This window comes from Atractosteus spatula, chromosome 25 (genome assembly GCF_055471065.1).
Source record: "Atractosteus spatula isolate fAtrSpa1 chromosome 25, fAtrSpa1.hap1, whole genome shotgun sequence".
NCBI classification, from domain to species: domain Eukaryota; kingdom Metazoa; phylum Chordata; class Actinopteri; order Semionotiformes; family Lepisosteidae; genus Atractosteus; species Atractosteus spatula.
Genome location: NC_142730.1, coordinates 5781978 through 5806983, shown reverse-complemented (window position 1 = coordinate 5806983; position 25006 = coordinate 5781978). Strand labels below are relative to the sequence as shown.

The following is a 25006-nucleotide window of genomic DNA, read 5'->3' as shown; positions in this document are numbered from 1 at the left end:
CATGTGACCCAAAGCGTATCGTTGAAAAATAAGGGACATGTTTATTCTATGCTAAAAAAAGAATAGAAAGAAAGAAACACAAAAAAACGTTGTTTTCTTTCTTCTCTTTTCAGCATGGAATAAACCTGTTACTTGTTCCTTTGCAGCCTACGCCTGCTGACGCAGCTACCCAGCTGAACTCGTTGAAAAATAGTCCGGCACTGGTACGCCGAAGAATATACAGTATAGTCGATACGACATTCTGAAAAGTAGCAAATCAGAGGAGGCCATTCATTGAATGACACAGCAGGCCACTGATCTCAAGATATCGTCCAGACGATTCTTAGAGAATTGCGCCACCTTTTTGGTACTGTTTCAGGAACATGGTGGCACTACTTGTTCCAGACACCCACTACCCTTTATGTACAGAAGCACTTTGTGTACACACACACACACCGTGCATAAGCAAACAAACTCGCTCTGCAGCTGTTTCCGTCTGGTGTTGCATTGTCTCGATGACTATTTAGTGATTTATTTCTCGGGTTTTCTCGTGTTTACCCTCTTACCGTCCGGTACCAAAGCATTCGGTCCAAGTCCAACAGACTACGGAACAGCAATAAGACTGCTAAAGAGCCAACCTGCAGCTCCTTTAGCAAATCACCTGTAATGGCTACACGGACACACAGTTTTCACTGTATTCAGCGTAACCGCACTACTTGTATATATTGCACACACCATGGACACATAGCAGCTCTACTCATATTGAGTTTTATTCCATCTATTAATATGTAACCGTATCTTCATAACCTCAATTTTGTGTTTTTGTGATTTTTATGATTTCTGTGACTTTTGTGAGCTCGCGGAACAGACATTTCATTACCAGCGACTACTGCTGCACGCTGTATTGTTGTGCATTTGATAAAGAAACTTGGATTTGATTTGATTTGACAGCCATGGATAAACACTGTACTTGGGGTTCTTACAACCCCATCCTCCACTCCGGGCGTAAAACGTACTGCATCTTGACAACCGCCAGGTGGCAGCACATATTAACAAATACCGCACAGTCCCTGGCTCGTCTGCGTCTTGCGTTCAATCGGTATTGTTCCTCTTGGTACTGCAGCTCGACTCGGTCACGGCGGTAAAACTGTGTACCCCGCGCACAGTGGTGTAATATTCGATTTCCTGAAACGCGAGACGGTGAGGCACAGGCACGGTCAGAACTGCGCTGGAGACCGAAAGGAGGAGGGGGTGTTTGTTTACACTGAACATCTGAGTGGAGCGTTTACAGGCACCGGCCGCTAGAGTCGGCAGTGAGGCGTGAGCGAGGGCTCTTCACGCGTGGGGAAGACACCTGCCGCCCCAACTGAAGCGTGATTTATCCCTAATGTTTCATCTAGGAAATATCGTTTGGCAAATTATAGTGCTAAACAATGCTTCTTCATGTTGTAGGGACTCTTATAAACCCCAAAAGACAGCATCTCCCAGACAGCTGAGTTTGTGGCTTTATCTGGGACATTGCCCTGTTGTGTAGGATGCTCAAGTCTTAGTCCCAGCACAGCGGCTACAGTTCAACCTGTTGTAGCACCAGTGGTCCCCTGTCACCTGATCCAGGCTGGTCTCAGAGGGCGAGGCCTGGTCAGTACTGCAGTGGGAGTCCACTCAGGAACACCAGGTGGCCTGCTGTAAATGGTTCTGGCAGAACAGTAGGGGGCACTCCTCCCTCTGGAAGACAATTTCCAGTCCAGTGATCAGATGACACATTTACCTAAGTGTCCTGACTACTGGTCACCACAGACCCCAGGACACTGTCAGTAAGAGTGGGGTGTTGACCCTGGTGTCCTGACTACTGGTCACCACAGACCCCAGGACACTGTCAGTAAGAGTGGGGTGTTGACCCTGGTGTCCTGACTGCTGGTCACTACAGACCCCAGGACACTGTCAGTAAGAGTGGGGTGTTGACCCTGGAGTCCTGACTAAACTTATTCTGGACTGGACTGACTCTGTGCTCCCTAGATAATGAGATATTTCCCGACAGAGAATCAAAATAAACACTCCCTGTTGCAGTGACCCAGTGTGCGCACAGGCAGTCTTGAAGACCCGCAGGCCTGCCCTGTTCGCTCTGCTCTGAGCGGCCCCCGAGGCTGAGAAACAGACTCCTTGCGGTTGGACGCTGCTCAGGAACCCGATGCCCTGGTGCTGTTTTTTGCAGTTTCACTCTCCCCGGGCCTCCTGCCCCGGCGTGAGGCACTCGCTCCGCGCTGGAGTTTAATGTTTATTTCCCACGGGCAGACTTTGACCTGCTCTGCGGGGGGGAGCGGGGTTGTTAGGGGGGGTCTCGGAATTCCAGTGCCCGTTCGGTACACATCAACACAGGCGACCCGCGCTCTGATTGGCTGGCGTGCCGTCCCCGCAGCCCTAAGACCCCGCCCCCTCCTGTCTATATAGCCCACGTGCCGCTGCGCTTCTGACAGAAGGTCTTGCAGCTCCAGAGGCCGGAGACACTGACCTCGCCTTTTCTTCAGTCTCCCAAATGGTTGTCCAGGTCAAATCCAGCGCCCACCACAGCAGCAAAACGATGGAGGGAAGCCAGCAGAAGGTCGAGGCGAATATTTTGCTCCTGGGAGCTGAAAACGTCGGGAAGTCCGGTGAGCAAACCGTACTGATGATTCGATTAATAATCAATATTGGGGATCATTACCACAGTCGGGCATGGCATGCGCACCCTTGTGGAGCTAAGCCCTCCTGTGTGATCAGCCCTTCGGTCTCACGGTCCCACGGGGCGGGGCAGTAGCGGTCCGTGTTTCTCGCAGTGGGTGGGACAGTATTAATCGCGGGTTGCTGAGCTCGGTATCGGGTCATGGCGATCGAGAATAAACTCTGGGTCTGTGAATTCTCGAGCGACAGTGTGCTGCGCGCCAGCGCCGTGAGCGAGCCGAGATCTCGCCGGTCCGCGTCGCGCGTCTGAGCTCGCCCGAGTGGGTGCCCCACGCAAGGTGCGACACTATTAATGTCATTCACGCAAACGCTTTTATACCAGATGGGCGCAGTGTTTAGCGCCCGCTGCCTGGCAGCGCTGGGGCCCTGACATCCGTCTGTGTGGAGTCTGTATGTGCTCTCCACGTCCGCGTGGCTTTCCCCCAGGTGCTGCGGTTTCCCCCCACAGTCCGGAGACTGTCCTCTAAGCGTGCGTGTCCATCTGCCCCGTGACGGACGGACGTCCTGCCCAGGGTGTTCCCTGCCTGGAGCCATTCCTTGCCGGGATAGATTCCGGCTTCCCCGCGACCCTGGATTAGATAAAGCTGTTGGAAAACGGACGGTGTTCATACAGACCAATCAGCATTGTTCCTTAACTCCAGAAAAACTCGAAAAGCTCCAGAGTTATGGGGGCGCGGAGCTCTGTATTCTCAGTGCGGAGCTGAGCTGCGGTGCCCTTTGGAAACGGGGGACCCGAGTCAGCGAGGAAAGTCCTCGAGCGGCGTCGCTAACCGTTTGTTTTCTCCATCTGCCCGCAGCGCTGACGGTGCGCTTTCTCACGCGGAGGTTCATCGGAGAATACGGCGACATGGGTGAGCAGACGGCCGCCGCCGGCCCCGCAGCTCCGTGCGCAGACCCGCAGATCTGCGCAGCTCAGAGGCCGCTGCTCGGACCTGCCTGCGCAGACCCGCCGATCTGCGCAGACTCCTGCTGCGCTCTCTTCCTCGAGGAAAGGACATCGCCACCAGCCTGAAACGTTGTTTTCTTTTTTTGCTCCCCCCCGCAGAATCGGTTTACAGCCACAGCGACCGAATCGACGGGCGAGAGATCTGCTTTAACATCTGGGATTCGCTGTATCCGCAGGTGAGTTGCAGGGGAACGCGAGACTCTGGTGAGAGGAGAGGGCGAGGATGAACAGCTGCTGGCAATTGAACTGCTGGTCTGACGTTTCTTGAAAGCATCCAGGGTATCAGCCTGGGAAACGAGGCCGGTTAACTTGTTCCAGACTCCCGCCACTCTTTGTGGAAAGCGTCTCCTTCTCTCCATTTACACTGCATTTTCCTGTAGTTTCCACCTGTCCTCGGGTTTGAGTTTCACTGATCCTACAGAAGTCCACCGGCTGACATTTCACAATCCTCCAAGGTCATAGGTCGCAGGTCACCTTCCAAAGTAATACAGAAAGGGACCTGGGGTTCTTGTGTGGACCTTCCTGTTCATGACTAAAGAGATTCAGTGTCTTCATAAGTCATCACACTGACTGTACAGTATGTTGATGATCTTACAACTACAGTATAAACCCACACCTCGGTGCGAGGTGATTAGTGAGTGGTTAGGGGTTCTGAACCCCAGAACAGAGGGTTGTGGGTTCGAGTCCTAATTGGGTTGTACCCCCCGAGCATGACACTGTACCCACAATGCCCCAGCATGCCCAGCTGTACATACTGGTGGCGATATCTGTGCGCACAATTCCTTTTATGGACACAGCAGCTGCAATGATCCCATAATGACCTCATTAGACTCACGAGCCGTCAAATCCTGTGTAGGGGGGCCGCAGCAGTTGTACCCCTGAACCAGGCCTGCTTTACGCAGATTGCTCAGGCAGAAACCGTGCTGCACAACAGCTTCAGCCAGATGAAAAGAATTACTTAACTGCCACAGCAGTGTAAATGATCCCATAATGACCTAATGAGAAGCCAACAGGGCTCTGCACGCAGAACTGAGAGGTTGCAGGTTCAAATCCTGTGTGGGGGCACAGCGGTTGTACCCTTGAACCAGGCACTGTACTCAGATTGCTCTAGCAGAAACTCTCGGCGATGGTACATACCCTGTAGGCAGACCGTGCTGCACAACAGTTTCAGCCAGGGGAAAACAATGACTTCATCGACTCAGCAGCTAAAACGATCCCATAATGAACTGATTAGGCTGCGGAGCCGTCAGGGCTCTGCACTCGGAAACGGGGAGGTTGCAGGTTCGAATCCTGGGCGGGGTACAGCTGTTGGGCTTTCCCCAGCCGGCTCCAGCAGGAGCTGTGCAAACCTGTTGGCTGTCGGCGTCTGATGGCGGCCCCCCCCTCCCCTCTCGTTCGCAGAACTGCGCCACGCCGGGCTACGTCAGCGAGGAGCAGCTGCAGTGGGCGGACGGCTTCATCCTGGTCTACAGCATCTGCGACCGCGCCAGCTTCCAGGTGGTGCGCCAGCTGGTGCAGCGGATCCGGCAGGCCCGCAAGGGGGCGGAGCGGGCCGCGCCCGTGGTCGTCGTGGGCAACAAGCGGGACCTGCAGCACCGCCGCGCCGTGTCCGGCGAGGAGGGCCGGCTGCTGGCGCTGGCGGCGGACTGCGGCTTCTTCGAGATCTCCGCGGCCGAGGCCTACCACGGCGTGCTGGCGGTCTTCCACGCCCTGCTGGAGCTGATCCGCCAGGCGCGCGCCCTGAAGAAGGGGGCGGGGCTCAGGGGCATCGTGCGGAGCGTGTCGGCCGTGTTCGGGCGGAGGAGGACCGAGTGAGCGGATTCGAGGAGGAAGTGGTGGGGGGGGTCCCCCTTTTCTTTTGGACAGCCTGGGCTTGCGGAAAGAATCCGGGAAGACGCCAGGCCGGCTGTGCTGCTCCGAGAGCCGGATCCGTCCGTCCTGGGCTGCTGGCTGGACCAGATTGTCCAGGGCGGGCGGGAGGGCCTTCCTCATGTCAAGGCCACGCCCCTTCCTCTTCCTGTTCTTCGGCTGTGGGCGCGAGAGACACGGCCCAGACAGAATCGCGGGGGGCTGGAGGCAGGGCGGGCGAGGTGCTGGAGCTACTGCCCCCTCCCAGCAGGGGGCGAGAGAGACGCGGGGGGCGAGGTGGGAGAGGGGCGATCGTTCTGGTGTGCGTTGTGGGTTGGTGGAAGGGAACTGAAGGCTGCAGTCTGGCCCTGCCCATCCAGTCCTCTCCGGTGGATGAAAGCATCGTTTTCAGCTCTTTGCTGGGCCCGTGTGGCGCTGTTAGGTCCGGCTTCCAGAACAGGCCACCGGGCCAGGACAGCTCCGCACCCCACTGCCGGTTCCCCTGGTCAGGGAGCGAGGCGCCTGCGAGTCCACAGAGAGCGAGCTCTCTCTGCACGCTTGTACAAAGGAAATAATTTATACACAGGCAGAACATTTTTGTAAACATTTTTTTTTTTAACCTTAAGAAAAATGTCTTTTTTTTTTTTGTACGATGTCGCAAATAAAGAATATTCGGAAAAAGTGTTTTGTTTTGCGTGGGTGAGAGTTTGTGAAGGGTGCCCCTCTGACACCCCGACCCTTCCCTTGTCCGGCCCATTTCCCCTCCTCCTCTTGTTCCTCACCGTTAACGGACAGGAGGACAGTGAGAAATTCCAAATTTAAGAGCAAGTCAAAAAAAAAAAGAAAACGCAGAACGAGGTGGTTCGTGCACGACTCAGACCATGAACGTATCACAACTCGACCCACGGAGATTCAGACCATAAGGGTGCTCAGAATACTGGCACCAGATCTGGGAAGCTCTTCCAATCACAAATAGGAGGAGAAGGGGCAGTTTGCAGATGTTAATAGAGACGCCTGTTAGGAGGCGGATTATCGATACTTGTTTTTATTGTAGCTGATCTCGGAGGACAAGACCAGGCACTGTTTGTTACTGAGAGGAGAAATGAACCCAAAACAGTGACATTGCAGACAGAAGATGTCCAGGTCTGTGGTTTAAAACCCTCTGAATTCTGAGACAGCCTGTAGCTTCCTGACATCCAACTACAGCCCTGCTTGTCTTCCTCCCTCCCAGCACTGACATATTTCCACAGGAGTTGTGTTCTTCGAGTAGGTGTGGCGATCAGCATCTCGGACGTCCTGGGTGGGGTTAAGGACTGGAGGCTGCAGGCTTGCTCTGTAGCTGTGCAGGTGTGCAGGTGTGCAGGTGTGGGATGAGCAGGTGTCTGTGAGCTGTCTCTGTGTGTGCGTGTGTGTGCCTTGTGTCACACTGCAGTTCTATACAGGGAGTAATCCTGCTTTGAGCCTCAAATGTCCCGGGATAGGCATCAATCCCTCCCCAGGATAATAAACATTCCGATAAAGGATCGACGGATTCGGGTGCCTAGAAACTCAAGGACTGTGCTGGGGGTCCTGTCACCCCCTGCATCCTGGCCATTCCCACATTCCCAGAGCTGTTCCGCCGCTCTGCTGGGAAAGACACAGTCTCCGACTCCCACAACAACGCTGGTGGCTTCCTACGGCTGCCAGTTTCAGATCTCGGCTCCTCTGACTCCCCTTCCCTCTTCCACTCGGCCAGCGACGTACCGTTTCAGTCTAATTAAGTCTAACGATCCCCCCCAGTCCTACGCAGACTCCCCCCACCAGCCTGCCCAGGGAGCGTGAGGGATGTTTGGCAGAGCAGGAACGTGGGCGACTAGCCGTGACGTGAGTGTTTGTGCGTGTGTGTGCGTGTGTGTGTGACGGTGTAACAGGCCATTAGAAGCTGCTCATCAGGATGACAGGACTCCAGGCTCAGCCCTGCTGTCTAGATCTCTTACTCCCTGCAGAGGCTCTGCAAAGGATCTTTTTTAAATACGGAGCAAAATACAATGAGGTTAAGATGCTGTGCACACTTCATAAATATTTGAGATACATAAACTCTCTCTTTACATCTGTGTCGGCCGAAGGCAGGTAGGGTGGCCGGTGGGAGTTTCACTACGTTACTCAAGGGCAGGAGGCTGGACAGATTGACTGTGACTCAGACTTTAATTGCTCGTTAGCGGGGATTACATCAGGAGCAGAGGCTGTGGGGAACACTTGGCTTTGCGTCATGCTCTGACTAATTCTTTTTTTTCTAATGTTGTGAAGAACAACAGAGTTGCTTATACAGGTGCATCCCACACATAAACCCTATAGGTGTGCAGTACAGCTGCCCAGAGACCCTATACACACACCAGGGCGTGTGTGAGTGTGTGCCAGTGTGTGTGAGCATGCCCGAGGGCGTGTGTGAGCGTGCACGAGGGCGTGTGCAAGTGTGTGCGAGTGTATGTGAGCATGCACGAGGGCGTGTGCGAGTGTGTGTGAGCGTGCATGAGGGCGTGTGTGAGCGTGCACAAGGGGGTGTGTGAGCATGCATGAGGGCCAGCTTGAATGTGTGCCAGTGTGTGTGAGCGTGCACGAGGGCATGCAAGTATGGGTTTCCGTGCTGCACCACAAAATTAATCAAACCCAACACAGAAAAAAGGAAACAAAAGTCAGTGCAGTGCAGAGAGACACAAGCCCTACCTGCCCGTCCCTACAGAGCTCACCCAGTGGGACACTACTAAAACACCGTGCTTCTCATTTAGGACACCAGTGAGCCACACATCCTCTAAATGTTTTAATTACTTAACTGACACTCAGATGCTTAACTGATGCTTGTTTAATTAATTTTAATTCAAAGTGTTAAGGAGAGGCTTAATCATTTTGCAGAAGCTGGCAACGGGATGCAGGAGCTAAAGGTTGCCCAACACCGCCCCCCCCCCCACCACCACCACCGAAACTGCTGATTGGCCACTGCATTCAGCGGGGCAAGGCCTTACTCTGCAGTTTCCGCCACCTGATTGGCCACCTCCACGGCAGGCGGGACGGGGGCGGGTCCGGGGCTCAGGTACTCAAAGGCCCGTTGGCCCTGGGAGACCAGCTGGATGATGGGAGCCAGGAAGATCTCGGTGGAGGAGGAGCGGCGCCGGGGCGTCACGGCGGGAATGGGCTCCTGCTCGGGCTGGGCGGGCGGCGGGCGGTCCTGCTTCGAGCCGCGGCGGGAGAGGGCGTCCAGGTAGGCCTGGCGGCGGCGGCGGGCGAGGCGGCCCTCGGAGGCCTTGGACAGCACCAGGTCGCAGGAGCCGCGGCGCGATGACCCGCCGTCCGACAGCTCTTCCAGGCTCAGGCGGTTGGCCCCCAGCTGGTCCGCCTGCTCCTTCAGCTGCGAGGGGAGAGGGGAGAGGCCATCGGTCAGCCCGGGGGGACACACCTGGGCACGGCCGGGGGAGTCTGCCTCCACAGCTGCTCCAGACCTCCGCCACCCTTGGTGTAAGGGGTGGGGGGCGCCTCCTGTCCTCCGTTCTACAAGCAAGTCCGCCTGCGCCACACGTGCACAGCACAGGACGGCTCTAGAAAACCAGGCTAAAGCTCTGGAGACACAGAAAACCTTCTCTGGTCAGTGCGTGGTTAACAGCTCCAAGCGTGACACAGCCTGGGGAGAGGAGGGGGTGCAGAGAGGAGCCCCCCGTCTCTCCCAGGAGTCGGCCTCAGCCTCAGATCTCTGACACGTCCTCCTCCTCCCCCCTCCTGACCGCACTGGGGCCCACAGCATGCTGGGACAGAATGTTCCTGCCGCCGGTGGCACGCTGAGTTCAATCGATCTAGCCGCGCGGTGTGGGGCGCCCCCCCTCCCGCTGCCCCCGCCTCCCTGTCCTACTTCCCCTGCCGCCGGGGACCCCGCTGAGCTCGGGAGCGCCCCCCGGCCTCGGACACTCCACAGCCCACTGGACCTGCTGTCGGAGCAGGGGAGGGAATTCAGCGAAGAGCGGCCCGTCTCCTCCGAGCCTCTCCGGTGCCCGTCTCGGTTCTTCCACAGCCACCCGCTCGCTAGCGGGACTCGATTCCCGACACTCCTGCCTCCTGCGAGGAAGAGTCCCCAACCCGGAGCACGGGATCCAAAACCCCGGCTGTTCCTGCCAACAGCCTCCAGGACTCGAATCCTGGGACAGTGACCGGATTACAGCGCAGCTCCGCGCTGAGGGTCAGCAGCAGCACTGAGCTCTTTGTCACCTTAATCCCATTAGTAGAGCAGCTATTTACAGCCGGAACAAGAACTCACAAAGGTGCAGTCAGACCAAGACAGTGTCACGGCATTGTATTCACCGGTCCAGTCTGGGCCGGGTCACACTGTAACCCCACAGTCCAGAGATCACTGGTCCAGTCTGGGTCACACTGTAACCCTACAGTCCAGAGATCACTGGTCCAGTCTGGGTCACACTGTAACCCTACAGTCCAGAGATCACTGGTCCAGTCTGGGACACATTGTAACCCCACAGTCCAGAGATCACTGGTCCAGTCTGGGCCGGGTCACACTGTAACCCTACAGTCCAGAGATCACTGGTCCAGTCTGGGACACATTGTAACCCTACAGTCCAGAGATCACTGGTCCAGTCTGGGTCATACTGTAACCCTACAGTCCAGAGATCACTGGTCCAGTCTGGGCCGGGTCACACTGTAACCCTACAGTCCAGAGATCACTGGTCCAGTCTGGGTCATACTGTAACCCTACAGCCCAGAGATCACCGGTCCAGTCTGGGTCACACTGTAACCCTACAGCCCAGAGATCACTGGTCCAGTCTGGGTCACACTGTAACCCTACAGCCCAGAGATCACTGGTCCAGTCTGGGCTGGGTCAGACTGTAACCCTACAGTCCAGGGGACTGGACTGTTCTGTTGTGGTGAGCACAGGGAACACTGGACTGTTCTGGTCCAGCAGTGCTGTACAAACTCCTCTCCTCACTCCTCTCTGTGAGTCCAGACCCCTTGTGGACTGGAGCCCGGTTAATTATTAACGTCAGGCTGAAACCTGCAGAGTTTCTGTTCTGCTCCAGGAAGCTCAGTCCTCTATGTGCATCGATCTGGACCTTCCTAGAGCTCAGGTGATTGTGAGCTAGATGTCAGGATAGATGTTAATACTCTGATCAATAACGGACTATACGGAGGTTGAGTCGTGGCAGGCGTCACTCCTGGAAAAGGGATTTTGTCAAACGTATGTTACACAGCGGAGCTGATCATTGAAGATGAGTGAATAGTAAAGGTCATTTTATAAGCCTAAACAAGCCTGAGACCGGCAGCAGGTCAGCAGACTGTGCCCAGTGAGAGAGTCACACCTGGACACACCCACCGGGTGACCAGGCAGGGGGTGCTGGAGAGGGTCTCCAGGGGGCTGGCCTCCCTCTCTCCCCCTCCTCCTCGTTGCAGCCAGCTCAGCAGGGAGCAGAGCACTGTGTGTGCTGGGAGCTAAATGAGTTAACAACATTTTAACTCAATAAAGAAACACTGTGTGCAGCATTAATCGGGTCCATAGGCCAAATCTCTCTGTATCTGCCTGTCTTCACTACTACGAGTCCTGCTACTGCAAAATGAGCAGCCAACAACATAGGAGCCATTGTCTGTCATATACTGTATAACATATGAGCCACGATATTAGAACCCCCAACCCCCTTCAAAGGAAATGGATCTTGAAGCAATACATGGGCCAGTCACCACCCCCCCTTGTCCAGACCAAACCTGAAATACTGTAGTGCATATTTACCCTGATCTCACCGGGCTTTACTGCACTGGACTGTGCTTTTACCCTGATCTCACTGAGCTGTACTGCACTTTGATCCTGATCTCACTGGGCTGTACTGCACTGGACTGTGCTTTTACCCTGATCTCACTGGGCTTTACTGCACTGTACTGTGCTTTTACCCTGATCTCACTGGGCTTTACTGCACTGTACTGTGCTTTTACCCTGATCTAACTAGGCTTTACTGCACTGTACTGTGCTTTTACCCTGATCTCACTGGGCTTTACTGCACTGTACTGTGCTTTTACCCTGATTTCTCTGGGCTGTACTGCTCTTTACTGTGCTTTTACTGGGATTTCATTGTTGAGGTCATTTTAAATTCACCGCACAAGGAGGGGAAAACTGCCCAAGCACTGTTCTGACTAGCAGTCTGTTCAAAGGCAGGTATGAACCTGGAAAAATCCTTCTCAGTCTCGTGCCACCTGCTGCCAGCTCTGCCATGTGTGGAAGTCTCCCCCCCCCCCCCCCCCCGCTCCCTGAGTGACCTCACCCCCAGCAAAGCAGGATTAAAAATAACCGGCTGGTTAAATATTTCACCAGGAGCAGGAGCAGCTGGGGGGGTCTGCAAGGTTGTTCAAGAACAGAAAGGACTGTTGCCGAAACTCCAACAGCGGATATCTCCTATCCGGAAGGACCGCATTCCTGACATTCCTGTAGGTGAGTAGGTGATTGGCACACTTCATTCCAGACATTGCTGAGGAATGACGGGCCTGAGCAAGGTGACTGCCTCCCTCCGCAAGACCCCCTTCCTGCTTCCTGCTTCAGCTTGTCTTTCCATTGCCAACTGGTTTCTAAGACATCTTGGGACCACAGGTCACTTTCAGAAACCTCTCTTTCCTAAGAGCACAGAGGTCAGCCAGAGCAAGGTGGGACGATCCCCCAGACAGGACACCAGCCCACTGCAGGACCTCTCACCAACTACATAGAAAGACCAACACTGCACAGGAACCAGCGATCTCTGGACTGTAGGGTTACAGTGTGACCCAGACTGGACTAGCAATCTCTGGACTGTAGGGTTACAGTGTGACCCGGCCCAGACTGGACCAGTGATCTCTGGACTGTAGGGTTACAGTGTGACCCGGCCCAGACTGGACCAGTGATCTCTGGACTGTAGGGTTACAGTATGACCCAGACTGGACCAGTGATCTCCGGACTGTAGGGTTACAGTACGACCCGGCCCAGACTGGATCAGTAAAATCCGGACTGTAGGGTTACAGTATAGCCCGGCCCAGACCGGAGCAGCAATCTCTGGACTGTAGCGTTAGAGTATGACCTGGCCCAGACTGGACCGGTGATTTCTGGACTGTAGGGTCACAATATGACTGTAACCATATTATAAAAGTAACTATCCCTGGACTGCTGGGCTCAATCTGCACTGCAATGTTTTTAAATTTCTATTATTAGCTATGCTTTACACAAACAGACACACTAGCTACGCGGCTGTCCAGCTGTCCCAGAAACCCTGCTGTCCGAGAACTCCAGGCGGCAGTGCCAGGAGACTGGAGAGAGGATGCTCCGCCCGGATCGGGCAGCAGGATTCCCGGGAGAGCCCTGTCCTCCGGGCTCACCATGTTGTAGAGTGGCGTGGTGTTGATGACCATCTGGATGAGGATCTTGCCCAGCTCCTGGAGGTCAGTCACCACCACCGCCAGCGATGCCCGCGCCCGCTCGGGCAGGGAGAGTGCCAGGCTCACGGGCCACAGCGCCGCCAGCCAGAGCGCCAGCTCGGACGCCCGCCTGCGCGCCAGCGTCTGCAGGGACTGCAGCCGGTAGATCCCGGCCACGTACAGCGTGAGGAGCGTCTGTGCCAGGCTCGACACTGCCTCCGCCACAAGGGTCAGACCAATCTGAGAGAGGGAGGGAGAGAGAGGGGAGAGAGAGAGGGGAGAGGGGAGAGAGAAGGGGGAGAGAGGGGTAGAGGGAGAGGGGGAGACAGGAGGGACAGAGAGATAGAAGAGAAAGAGAGAGATTAGAGAAATACTAGCCTTCTGCGTCACTGTCAGACACTGCCAGGCAAGGCTGTACCAGATGTAGCACTGCAGTGTTTGAGCCTCCTCCTCTTTGTGCTATGTGCTGTGTAACTGTTGCATTATGCCAGTGTGGAGGCTAATAAGTCAGGGGTCTGTGTGCACTCCTCAGATCCCATGCCACATTAAAAAAAGTACTCTTACTGTTCAAATTTTAGCTCTGTGCTGTAAAAATCTTGAAATTGGCTAACAATTGGTAAAAACTGGAAAAAAAGGCAATAGTACAAGATGGGAGAGCTGGGATGGGCCGGCAGTGCCCAGGTGTGACAGTACTGCTCCAGCAGTGCCAGGCTCCGCTGCTGCTCCGAGCTGAGAGTCCGGCCAAGCTGGCACAGGGGCACAGGGGCCCCCCACCAGCTCCTGGCCGAATTCCTCCACCCCGGTCTCGAGGACAGAGGATTCGGAAAGGGATCCTGTCCTCTGCCCTGGCCGTCCAGGTGCCTCGCAGCGGGGGGCGGCACAAAACGGGACCCCCCCCACACCCGGCTTGGCAACTGGGGCGCAGAGCTGACACGGGGCACCCCAAGAGCTGCCAGGCAGGGGCCTCAGCTTTGCAGCGGCTCACGTTTTCCTCGTGACTGACCCCCCCCCCCCCCCCCTCCCCTCCTTTCCCTGGTTCTTAATGAGGGGCTGCAATTCTGCCAGCTCTGCACATTCCCAGCGTGCCCCCCCCCGCCCCCTGGCCCCCCCGACCGCCACCCCGCGGCGAGGTCTTGTCCCCAATTACCCAGAAGCCCTCCTCACGTGAATTCCTGCGGCCCCCCCTGTCACGCCGCGTTACTGTCGCACCAGATGCCCGCGAGCACGGAGGTCCGCACTCCCCGCCAGCGATCTAGGGCCACTGGCCAGAATATTAGGGACCCCGCACCCCCCTCCCTCGCTCCCTGACAGGCTCCCTTCTCCTTGCCTGGCCTGACCCTTCCCTAGATCTCGGCCCTGGAGGAAAAGAGCTAGAGTCCGGAGGTGTGTGGGGCTGCAGCTCGAGTTACACTAGGGGTACAGTGTGACCCGGCCCAGACTGGACCAGTGATCTCTGGACTGTAGGGGTACAGTGTGACCCGGCCCAGACTGGACCAGTGATCTCTGGACTGTAGGGGTACAGTGTGACCCAGACTGGACCAGCGATCTCTGGACTGTAGGGTTACAGTGTGACCCAGACTGGACCAGTGATCTCTGGACTGTAGGGGTACAGTGTGACCCAGACTGGACCGGTGATCTCTGGACTGTAGGGTTACAGTGTGACCCAGACTGGACCGGCGATCTCTGGACTGTGGGGTTACAGTGTGACCCAGACTGGACCAGTGATCTCTGGACTGTAGGGTTACAGTGTGACCCAGACTGGACCAGTGATCTCTGGACTGTAGGGTTACAGTGACCCGGCCCAGACTGGACCAGTGATCTCTGGACTGTGGGGTTACAGTGTGACCCGGCCCAGACTGGACCAGCGATCTCTGGACTGTAGGGTTACAGTGTGATCCAGACTGGACCAGCGATCTCTGGACTGTAGGGTTACAGTCTGACCCGGCCCAGCCTAGCCCAGTGTGACCCGGCCCAGACTGATCCGGTCCAATCACTGCAATCGGAGAAACTGGGAAGGTTGAAATGGGAAAATAACAGGGGAGGATCAAAGGAAACCCGTGAAGAAGCTCTGCTTCATGGTGCCAGACGGCCTGATTTCCTTCCTCGTCCTTTCCCACAGCTGGGCTCGGCCTCAGCCTCTGCGGCAACGTGCTCTGACCCGATTCACTCCTCATCGCTGTGCCAGCGACACGTAGGCAGGGTCCCAGAGGGGCCGGGCCCGGCAAGGGCAGCCCTATCGGCCCAGACGATCTCCCCCCCGGCCAGCTGGAGCAGCACAGGGTTCCTGCTGGAAGGACTCCTGGGACTGTGGACAAAACACGAGCTCCTGCAGCTCAAGGCCCGCTGCCACTGTGCCGTCTACAACAGGGGGTCCCTTTCTTCCCCTGCTTCCGAACAGAGGGGTAACCCCCGGCGCGCCCCTGCGGCACGGAGCCTTTCCAGTCTGGGGGGTTGTCGTGGGAATTGAGGGGGCTAATACAGGAGACGCCAACGGGGATATCGGCTGAGCAATGGGGAAAAGGGGGTGACGGGTCCCCCGTGTTTCTCTCTCCGCGCGGGGGTTCGGCCCGTCGGCGCCGGGGGGGCAGGACAGCAGCGTCGCGCAACCCCGCGATGAGCTTCAGAGCCCTGCGCAGCTCTGGTGTGCTCCCCCCTCCGGGAGCTCTCTCTCTCTCTCTCTCCTGTCCCTCCCGGCTAAGCAGAGCCAGATGCTGGGGTGCCTCTCCCCCTCTCTCTCCTGCTGTCCAGCCGGCCCAACAGGACCAGCCCTGGAACACGCAACTGCCCCGAGCTGTGTGATAATAGCCCCTCTCCCGCCCCTCCGCGAAGCCTGCGGAATGCCAGCGGCGGCAGGACATGGGGGATTCATGGCACTGGGCACGTAGCTCGCTGTTCCGTGCCGGCTTCCTGGGAAAAGGTTCCTTCCATTGGGACCTGGGGGGGGGGGGGGTAATTTTGGGCACGAGAATAATTCCTGGGAAGGGAAAGTAAAGGCAGGGCCTTCTCCAAGACCCACATATGTGTCCCAGTCTGCCTGAGTGTTTGTCTCTGCGCAATCGTGTGTGTTTGTGTCTCTGCACAATTGTGTGTGTGTGTCTCTGTGCAATCACGTGCATGACTATGTCTCTGTACAACTGTGTGTCTCTGCACAATTGTGTGTTTGTGTGTCTGTGCAATCATGTGCATGACTATGTCTCTGTACAACTGTGTGTCTTTGCACAATTATTTGCATTTCTAAGGAATTGTGTGTGTGTGTTTTGTGTCTCCTTGTAATCATGTGTGTGTTTGTATCTCTGCACAATTGTGTGTTAGTGTCTCTGCGCTACCATGTGTTTGTGTGCATTAGTGTCACACAGGAGCTCAGCCTCAGAGCTCTTGCAGCGGATCGGCTTCAGTATTTCGCCGCGGGCAGCTGCAGTGTTTCTGATGGCGGTGTCGCGCTGCTTAACCAGGAGCTCTGATGCCCGTAGACTCACCAGGTCGGCGAGGTCCCTCAGCGTGGAGACGGCGTGCTGCACCTGGTCCCACAGCAGCAGGGCCTGCTGGTACGATCGGAGCCCCACCCGGAGCAGCAGGCCCATGACGCGTGTCAGGAGCGCAGGCTCCTCTTCCTCATCATTGTCCTCGTACAGCTGCATCCTGAGCTCCAGCTCCTGACCTGAGAGAGACAGTCTACGCTGATGGCCAGGTCCTGCTGTCGCCCTCAGAACAGGGGCTGCAGCCTGAGCCCAACACTGCTCAACATCTATATCAAGGAGGTAGCAGGAACGTTGGAACAGTCTGCAGCTCCTGGTCTCAAGCTACATGACACAGAGATCAAGTTCCTGCTCTACACTGATAACCTGGTCCTGCGCTTGCCCACAGAACAATGGCTGCAGCAGAGCCTGGCACTGCTGGAGCAATACTGTCAGACCTGGGCACTGCCAGCCCATCTGGACCCAGAATAGGGGCAGCAGCAGAGCCTGGCACTGCTGGAGCAGTACTGTCACACCTGGGCACTGCCAGCCCATCTGGACACAGAGCAGGGGCTGCAGCAGAGCCTGGCACTGCTGGAGCAGTGCTGTCACACCTGGGCACTGAGAGCTCATCTGGACCCAGAATAGGGGATGCAGCAGAGCCTGGCACTGCTGGAGCAGTACTGTCACACCTGGGCACTGCCAGCCCATCTGGACACAGAGCAGGGGCTGCAGCAGAGCCTGGCACTGCTGGAGCAGTGCTGTCACACCTGGGCACTGAGAGCTCATCTGGACCCAGAATAGGGGCTGCAGCAGAGCCTGGCACTGCTGGAGCAGTACTGTCACACCTGGGCACTGAGAGCTCATCTGGACCCAGAACAGGGGCAGCAGCAGAGCCTGGCACTGCTGGAGCAGTACTGTCACACCTGGGCACTGAGAGCTCATCTGGACCCAGAACAGGGGCAGCAGCAGAGCCTGGCACTGCTGGAGCAGTACTGTCAGACCTGGGCACTGCCAGCCCATCTGGACACAGAGCAGGGGCTGCAGCAGAGCCTGGCACTGCTGGAGCAGTGCTGTCACACCTGGGCACTGAGAGCTCATCTGGACCCAGAATAGGGGATGCAGCAGAGCCTGGCACTGCTGGAGCAGTACTGTCACACCTGGGCACTGCCAGCCCATCTGGACCCAGAATAGGGGCAGCAGCAGAGCCTGGAACTGCTGGAGCAGTGCTGTCACACCTGGGCACTGAGAGCTCATCTGGACCCAGAATAGGGGCTGCAGCAGAGCCTGGCACTGCTGGAGCAGTGCTGTCACACCTGGGCACTGAGAGCTCATCTGGACCCAGAATAGGGGCTGCAGCAGAGCCTGGCACTGCTGGAGCAGTACTGTCAGACCTGGGCACTGCCAGCCCATCTGGACCCAGAACAGGGGCAGCAGCAGAGCCTGGCACTGCTGGAGCAGTACTGTCACACCTGGGCACTGCCAGCCCATCTGGACCCAGAACAGGGGCAGCAGCAGAGCCTGGAACTGCTGGAGCAGTGCTGTCACACCTGGGCACTGAGAGCTCATCTGGACCCAGAATAGGGGATGCAGCAGAGCCTGGCACTGCTGGAGCAGTACTGTCACACCTGGGCACTGCCAGCCCATCTGGACCCAGAATAGGGGCAGCAGCAGAGCCTGGCACTGCTGGAGCAGTACTGTCAGACCTGGGCACTGCCAGCCCATCTGGACCCAGAACAGGGGCTGCAGCAGAGCCTGGCACTGCTGGAGCAGTACTGTCACACCTGGGCACTGCCAGCCCATCTGGACACAGAGCAGGGGCTGCAGCAGAGCCTGGCACTGCTGGAGCAGTACTGTCACACCTGGGCACTGCCAGCCCATCTGGACCCAGAATAGGGGCAGCAGCAGAGCCTGGCACTGCTGGAGCAGTACTGTCAGACCTGGGCACTGCCAGCCCATCTGGACCCAGAACAGGGGCAGCAGCAGAGCCTGGCACTGCTGGAGCAGTACTGTCACACCTGGGCACTGCCAGCCCATCTGGACCCAGAACAGGGGCAGCAGCAGAGCCTGGCACTGCTGGAGCAGTACTGTCACACCTGGGCACTGCCAGCCCATCTGGACCCAGAACAGGGGCAGCAGCAGAGCCTGGCACTGCTGGAGCAGTGCTGTCACACCTGGGCACTGAGAGCTCATCTGGACCCAGAACAGGGGCTGCAGCAGAGCCTGGCACTGCTGGAGCAGTACTGTCACACCTGGGCACTGAGAGCTCATCTGGACCCAGAATAGGGGCAGCAGCAGAGCCTGGCACTGCTGGAGCAGTGCTGTCACACCTGGGCACTGCCAGCCCATCTGGACCCAGAACAGGGGCAGCAGCAGAGCCTGGCACTGCTGGAGCAGTACTGTCACACCTGGGCACTGAGAGCTCATCTGGACCCAGAACAGGGGCAGCAGCAGAGCCTGGCACTGCTGGAGCAGTGCTGTCACACCTGGGCACTGCCAGCCCATCTGGACCCAGAATAGGGGCAGCAGCAGAGCCTGGCACTGCTGGAGCAGTGCTGTCACACCTGGGCACTGAGAGCTCATCTGGACCCAGAACAGGGGCAGCAGCAGAGCCTGGCACTGCTGGAGCAGTGCTGTCACACCTGGGCACTGAGAGGCAGACAGATGGTGGGACAGACAGACTCAGATGAACACCCAGAGAGGTGACAGAGCTGCGAAGGCGCCTTGTTAACGTCTGCTCCAGTTATCTCGAGCCTCAGTAATCTGCAATCTTCTGCGAGCTCTCCAGGTATCAGCTGAGAGGAAATGGAGTTTCAGGTCTGAGGTAATGTTTGTTTATCCGTTTCTCTGCTGCGGCTCAAACATTCCCCTGCTGGGTACTGCCCTGGGGGGTGTGGTGTGTGGCCAGAGAGGGACCGGGAGGGCAAGAGGGGTCTGAATGACCCCATCTCGTCTGGCTGCTGGGATTCGGACAAGCCAGCCCGTCTCTCTCCGAAAAAATCATACATTGGCTTTACCTGAAGCAAGCGAGCTTCTGAAGACGAGAGAAACTGGACCGATCTGGCCCAGTTTCAGACGAGCGCTGGACCGCTGTGCTGGCAGACAACGGCTTCCTGAAGTCAGCATTATTAATGACACTGACTGCTCGTTAGCACTGCTAGAGAACAGGAGCAGCTGAACACATCAAGCCCAAGGTCTGTCTGAGGAAATACTCCCACAGCAGTCTTGTGATGTGAAAGCTGGGCTAATGTATTCCTTTAGATAACTACGGGTCAGAGGGCACCACCAGATTAGTGTAATGGTAGTGTCATATGGACTGTATGTAATGTCTAGGACTACTGTTTGTTTTTAACGTGTATTTATTTTATGTGGAGTGTTGTTTCGGGCAGTTCGCTGTGGCGATGCCAAAGACAAGTTCCCCGCCCTTTCGGAATGACAATAAGGTTAGACATCTTATCTTAGATCTTATCTGGTCTCTTGGTCAGCAGTGGGGAGAATTCACACAGCGCAGCCCCAGACTCTACAGACTGGCAGGAGCCCGTGACACCCCGGTTTCAAGTCCTTGAGAATGAGGGGTCACTCTGCCCCGAGTGGGAGGGGAGTGGGGGAGGGGCGCAGAGCTCTGTTTGTATATGCGGTAAAGGGAAATGTTAATGGAGCATGAAGGCCTAATTACCCTCCATTAGTGGGTATGTTTAGCGGCAGAGAGTTGCTCAGACTCGGGTCCCAGAAAATGACCACCTCCCAGTGGCCTTAAAAAACAAAGAGGCGAATGGTCGCAGAGGGAAAGCATGTAGCTCTTTGGCGCCCTCCGGTGGCCGCAAGGACAAACTGCATGCACCCCTTAGCAGAGGAGAATCAGTCTTGGGCATTTTCTAAACGCACCCGATTGAGGCCTCATTCCCACCCCATCGCTACAGCCCGCGCACCGGGTGGCGAGAGGAGCGGCAGGCGGGTGCAGACAGCCCCCTGGTCCCGCCGAGCGGACACTCACTCCAGCGCTCGTTCAGGGGCAGGTAGAAGAGAGCGGCCTCCTCGGAGCGGCTCAGCAGCTCGTCCAGCCCGGAGGCCACGGCGCCCCCCAGGGCGGAGCGGCGCACGCCGTCCAGCTGGGTCACCACGGCCTCCCGCGTGCCCTCCAGCAGCCAGGTGGCGCTCTCCGCCACGGCGCCGATGTCATCGGTCACCCGCATCTGGAGGTCGTCCAGGGTCAGGAAAAGGGCGTCTGTCAAGTGACCCATGACCTGGGGAGCACAGAACACAAGGGTCAGCTGTAACCCTACAGTCCAGAGATCGCTGGTCCAGTCTGGGTCACACTGTAACCCTACAGCCCAGAGATCACTGGTCCAGTCTGGGCCGGGTCACGCTGTAACCCTACAGTCCAGAGATCGCTGGTCCAGTCTGGGTCACACTGTAACCCTACAGTCCAGAGATCACTGGTCCAGTCTGGGTCACACTGTAACCCTACAGCCCAGAGATCACTGGTCCAGTCTGGGTCACACTGTAACCCTACAGCCCAGAGATCACTGGTCCAGTCTGGGTCACACTGTAACCCTACAGCCCAGAGATCACCGGTCCAGTCTGGGTCACACTGTAACCCTACAGTCCAGAGATCGCCGGTCCAGTCTGGGTCACACTGTAACCCTACAGTCCAGAGATCACCGGTCCAGTCTGGGTCACACTGTTACCCTACAGTCCAGAGATCACCGGTCCAGTCTGGGTCACACTGTAACCCTACAGTCCAGAGATCACCGGTCCAGTCTGGGTCACACTGTAACCCTACAGTCCAGAGATCGCTGGTCCAGTCTGGGCCGGGTCACACTGTAACCCTACAGTCCAGAGATCACTGGTCCAGTCTGGGTCACACTGTAACCCTACAGTCCAGAGATCACTGGTCCAGTCTGGGCCGGGTCACACTGTAACCCTACAGTCCAGAGATCGCTGGTCCAGTCTGGGTCACACTGTAACCCTACAGCCCAGAGATCACTGGTCCAGTCTGGGCCGGGTCACGCTGTAACCCTACAGTCCAGAGATCGCTGGTCCAGTCTGGGTCACACTGTAACCCTACAGTCCAGAGATCACTGGTCCAGTCTGGGTCACACTGTAACCCTACAGCCCAGAGATCACTGGTCCAGTCTGGGTCACACTGTAACCCTACAGCCCAGAGATCACCGGTCCAGTCTGGGTCACACTGTAACCCTACAGCCCAGAGATCACCGGTCCAGTCTGGGTCACACTGTAACCCTACAGTCCAGAGATCGCCGGTCCAGTCTGGGTCACACTGTAACCCTACAGTCCAGAGATCACCGGTCCAGTCTGGGTCACACTGTTACCCTACAGTCCAGAGATCACCGGTCCAGTCTGGGTCACACTGTAACCCTACAGTCCAGAGATCACCGGTCCAGTCTGGGTCACACTGTAACCCTACAGTCCAGAGATCGCTGGTCCAGTCTGGGCCGGGTCACACTGTAACCCTACAGTCCAGAGATCACTGGTCCAGTCTGGGTCACACTGTAACCCTACAGTCCAGAGATCACTGGTCCAGTCTGGGCCGGGTCACACTGTAACCCTACAGTCCAGAGATCGCTGGTCCAGTCTGGGTCACACTGTAACCCTACAGTCCAGAGATCACTGGTCCAGTCTGGGCCGGGTCATATTTCAATCCAGTCTAGGCCAGTCTAAGTGCTGGAGAGGAGTGGGCACCCACCTCGTCTGCTGTCTGACTCAGCACAGGGAATCTTCTCTCCAGCTCATCAAGACCCATACTGGCGTAGATGTTGGCAAGGGTGACTGTGGAGCCAAACACACCATGACAACAAAGATAGACAAGACAAGAGAGAGTCAGGCCTTCTGTCTGTGTGGAGACACTCCCGTCACTCCTGAGTCCCATACAGTGCTGGAGACAGGAGCTCTGAGGGATCTGTCTGTGTGGAGACACTCCTGAGTCCCGTACAGTACTGGAGACAGGAGCTCTGAGGGATCTGTCTGAGTGGAGACACTCCTGAGTCCCGTACAGTACTGGAGACAGGAGCTCTGAGGGATCTGTCTGTGTGGAGACACTCCCGTCACTCCTGAGTCCTGTACAGTACTGGAGACAGGAGCTCTGAGGGATCTGTCTGTGTGGAGACACTCCCGTCACTCCTGAGTCCTGTACAGTACTGGAGACAGGAGCTCTGAGGGATCTGTCTGTGTGAAGACACTCCTGAGTCCCGTACAGTACTGGAGACAGGAGCTCTGAGGGGTCTGTCTGTGTGGAGACACTCCTGAGTCCCGTACAGTACTGGAGACAGGAGCGCTCCCACGATGCCCTGCCCTGACAGGGGTGCGAGTGCTGGCCGGACTTACTCTGAGGCTCCAGCCTGTCCAGCAGGGGCGAGGCGCTGCGGGCGGCCACCTCCGACAGGCCGCGGACCCCCAGCTCGGCCACGCCCCCCACCCAGCGCAGCAGCGGCAGCCGGCCCTTGGCGTCAGCGTAGGCGGCGGTCACGGCCTGCATGGTGGAGCTGACGAGCGGCAGGCGGGCCACGCGCTGCACCACGGTCACCTGGCGGGAGGGAGGCCGAGAGAGAGAACGGCAAGGCCGGAGCGGAGGGGGGTGGCTGTTCACACCCCTGGAACCCCAGCCCAGGTCTCCCCAAACCCTCAGCTTCATCAGGGCACACGGCTGAAAACCTTGTTTTTGTTCTCTTTCCCTACATCAGAAAGCCATCTTTACTCACTCCTCCAGGTTCCACTGGGAATCTTTGTGCAGACGATACTGAATACCCCTAAAAACCGCTGTATTCACTGACGCTTTGTGTTATGAATGTCTATTTATACATAATCATACTTATTAACAATTCCTTACACTTATATAGCACCTTTCTGGATACTCCTCCCAAAGCACTTCACAGGTAATGGGGATCCCCTCCACCACCACCAGTGTGTGGTCCCCACCTGGATGATGCACCAGTCCTCTCCCCACATACCAACTCTCAGTGGGGAGGAGAGCAGAGTGATGGAGCCAGTTCAGAGAGGGGGGTTATTAGGAGGCCCTGACTGGTAAAGACCAGGAGGAAATCTGGCCAGGATTCTGGGGTAACACCCCTACTCTTTTCGAGAAACACCCTGGGATTTTTAATGGCCACAGAGAGTCAAGACCTCTGTTTTACGTCTCATAAGAAGGACGGCGCCTTTTTACAGTACAGTGTCCCCGTCACTGTACTGGGGCATTAGGACCCACACAGACCGCAGGGTGAGCGCCCCCTACTGGTCCCACTAACACCTCTTCCAGCAGGAGCCTCAGCTTTCCCAGGAGGTCTCCTACCCGGGTACTGGCCAGGCTCACACTGCTGAGTGTCAGTGGGCTGCCAGCTGGGAGTGGCAGGGTGATATAGCTGTGGGCTTATATATTCTTTATTGCTGCATTTATTTCTTTAGTTTTCCTTCGTGAAGACCGCCCGTGACCTGTGATGTACGGACCGCAGGGACTCCTGACCGGGCAGAGGGGGTGGGCCTGTTCGCCAGCCCTGTGGACTGCATTGTCTTTTTCCTTCACTGCTTTTTTTTTTAAAAAAAAAAAAACAATACTCCAGCATCTCCAGAACTCTCCAACTCGGCAATAAACAAGTTTAACAAGGGGATTTCCCCTTTCACAGGAGGTGACGTGATCTGTCCAGCAGGGGGCAGTACAGTAAGATAAGATCACTTTATTGGCCCTATACAATCTCTTGCATCAGGAATTTGTCTTTTCGCAGACCCCAGCTTGCTCTCCATGAGACACACAGACGGGGAGAGAAGCTGGGGGTCAGAGCGCAGGGTCAGCCATTTATACAGGGCCCCTAGAGCAGCTGGGGTTAAGGGCCTTGCTCAGGGGCCCAATGGAATAGGATTCCTCTGCCGGCCGCGGGATTCGAACCGGCAACCTTCCAGCCACAGGCACAGATCCTGAGCCACAGAGCCACTGCACCACCATGGTCTCTGTCCTCTGACCCTCTTACCTCGCTGTTCGCACCCGGTGTTCCTGACATCTTCTTGCTCCAGTTCTCTGCGGGGGTCAGGGGCAGGGCGAGGGGTGCGGAGAGGAACGTCAGTGAGATACCCCTGAGTCTGAGTGAGAGAGATCAGGGGTCAGGGGTGCGGAGAGGAACGTCAGTGAGATACCCCTGGAGTCTGAGTGAGAGAGATCAGGGGTCAGGGGTGCGGAGAGGAACGTCAGTGAGATACCCCTGGAGTCTGAGCGGGAGAGATCGGGCGTCAGGGGTGCGGAGAGGAACGTCAGTGAGATACCCCTGGAGTCTGAGCGAGAGAGGTCGGGGGTCAGGGGTGCGGAGAGGAACGTCAGTGAGATACCCCTGGAGTCTGAGCGGGAGAGATCGGGCGTCAGGGGTGCGGAGAGGAACGTCAGTGAGATACCCCTGAGTCTGAGCGGGAGAGATCGGGGGTCAGGGGTGCACCCTCTCCTGCCCAGCTGGGAATTTCCCCCTGCTGGATTTTTCCAGATGCTTCCCAGAAGACAGCCGCGCACAGATCCCAGCGACCATCACGCCTTGTTTTTCTGGGACGCCCCACCCTCACCCACACCCACAACGAGGCAGTCAGCTGCCCCCGAGCCTCAATGGCTCCGTCTGTCCGCGCTATCCCAGCATGCAAATCGGGTTTCACGGCCCACCCTCACCCGACG

At 56.9% G+C, this 25006-nt stretch overlaps 2 protein-coding genes across 2 annotated transcripts; one reads left to right on the top strand and one right to left on the bottom strand.

Annotated features, from left to right (window-relative positions):
* Positions 1–2454: 2454 nt before the first annotated feature.
* Positions 2455–6172, top strand: LOC148815209 (ras-related and estrogen-regulated growth inhibitor-like protein A). The gene is made up of 4 exons (XM_088905560.1): positions 2455–2627; positions 3495–3548; positions 3743–3819; positions 5045–6172. Exons 1-4 carry the CDS (start codon positions 2513–2515, stop codon positions 5456–5458), a joined length of 660 nt encoding a protein of 219 aa, XP_088761686.1. The 5' UTR covers positions 2455–2512; the 3' UTR covers positions 5459–6172.
* Positions 6173–8486: 2314 nt separating this feature from the next.
* On the bottom strand, positions 8487–22996 carry plin6 (perilipin 6). Its single transcript, XM_088905845.1, has 6 exons — positions 22690–22996; positions 22052–22134; positions 20339–20588; positions 16366–16547; positions 12851–13129; positions 8487–8873 (listed from the first exon to the last, which is right to left on the bottom strand). Exons 1-6 carry the CDS (start codon positions 22994–22996, stop codon positions 8487–8489), a joined length of 1488 nt encoding a protein of 495 aa, XP_088761971.1.
* Between the last annotated feature and the right edge of the window lie 2010 nt (positions 22997–25006).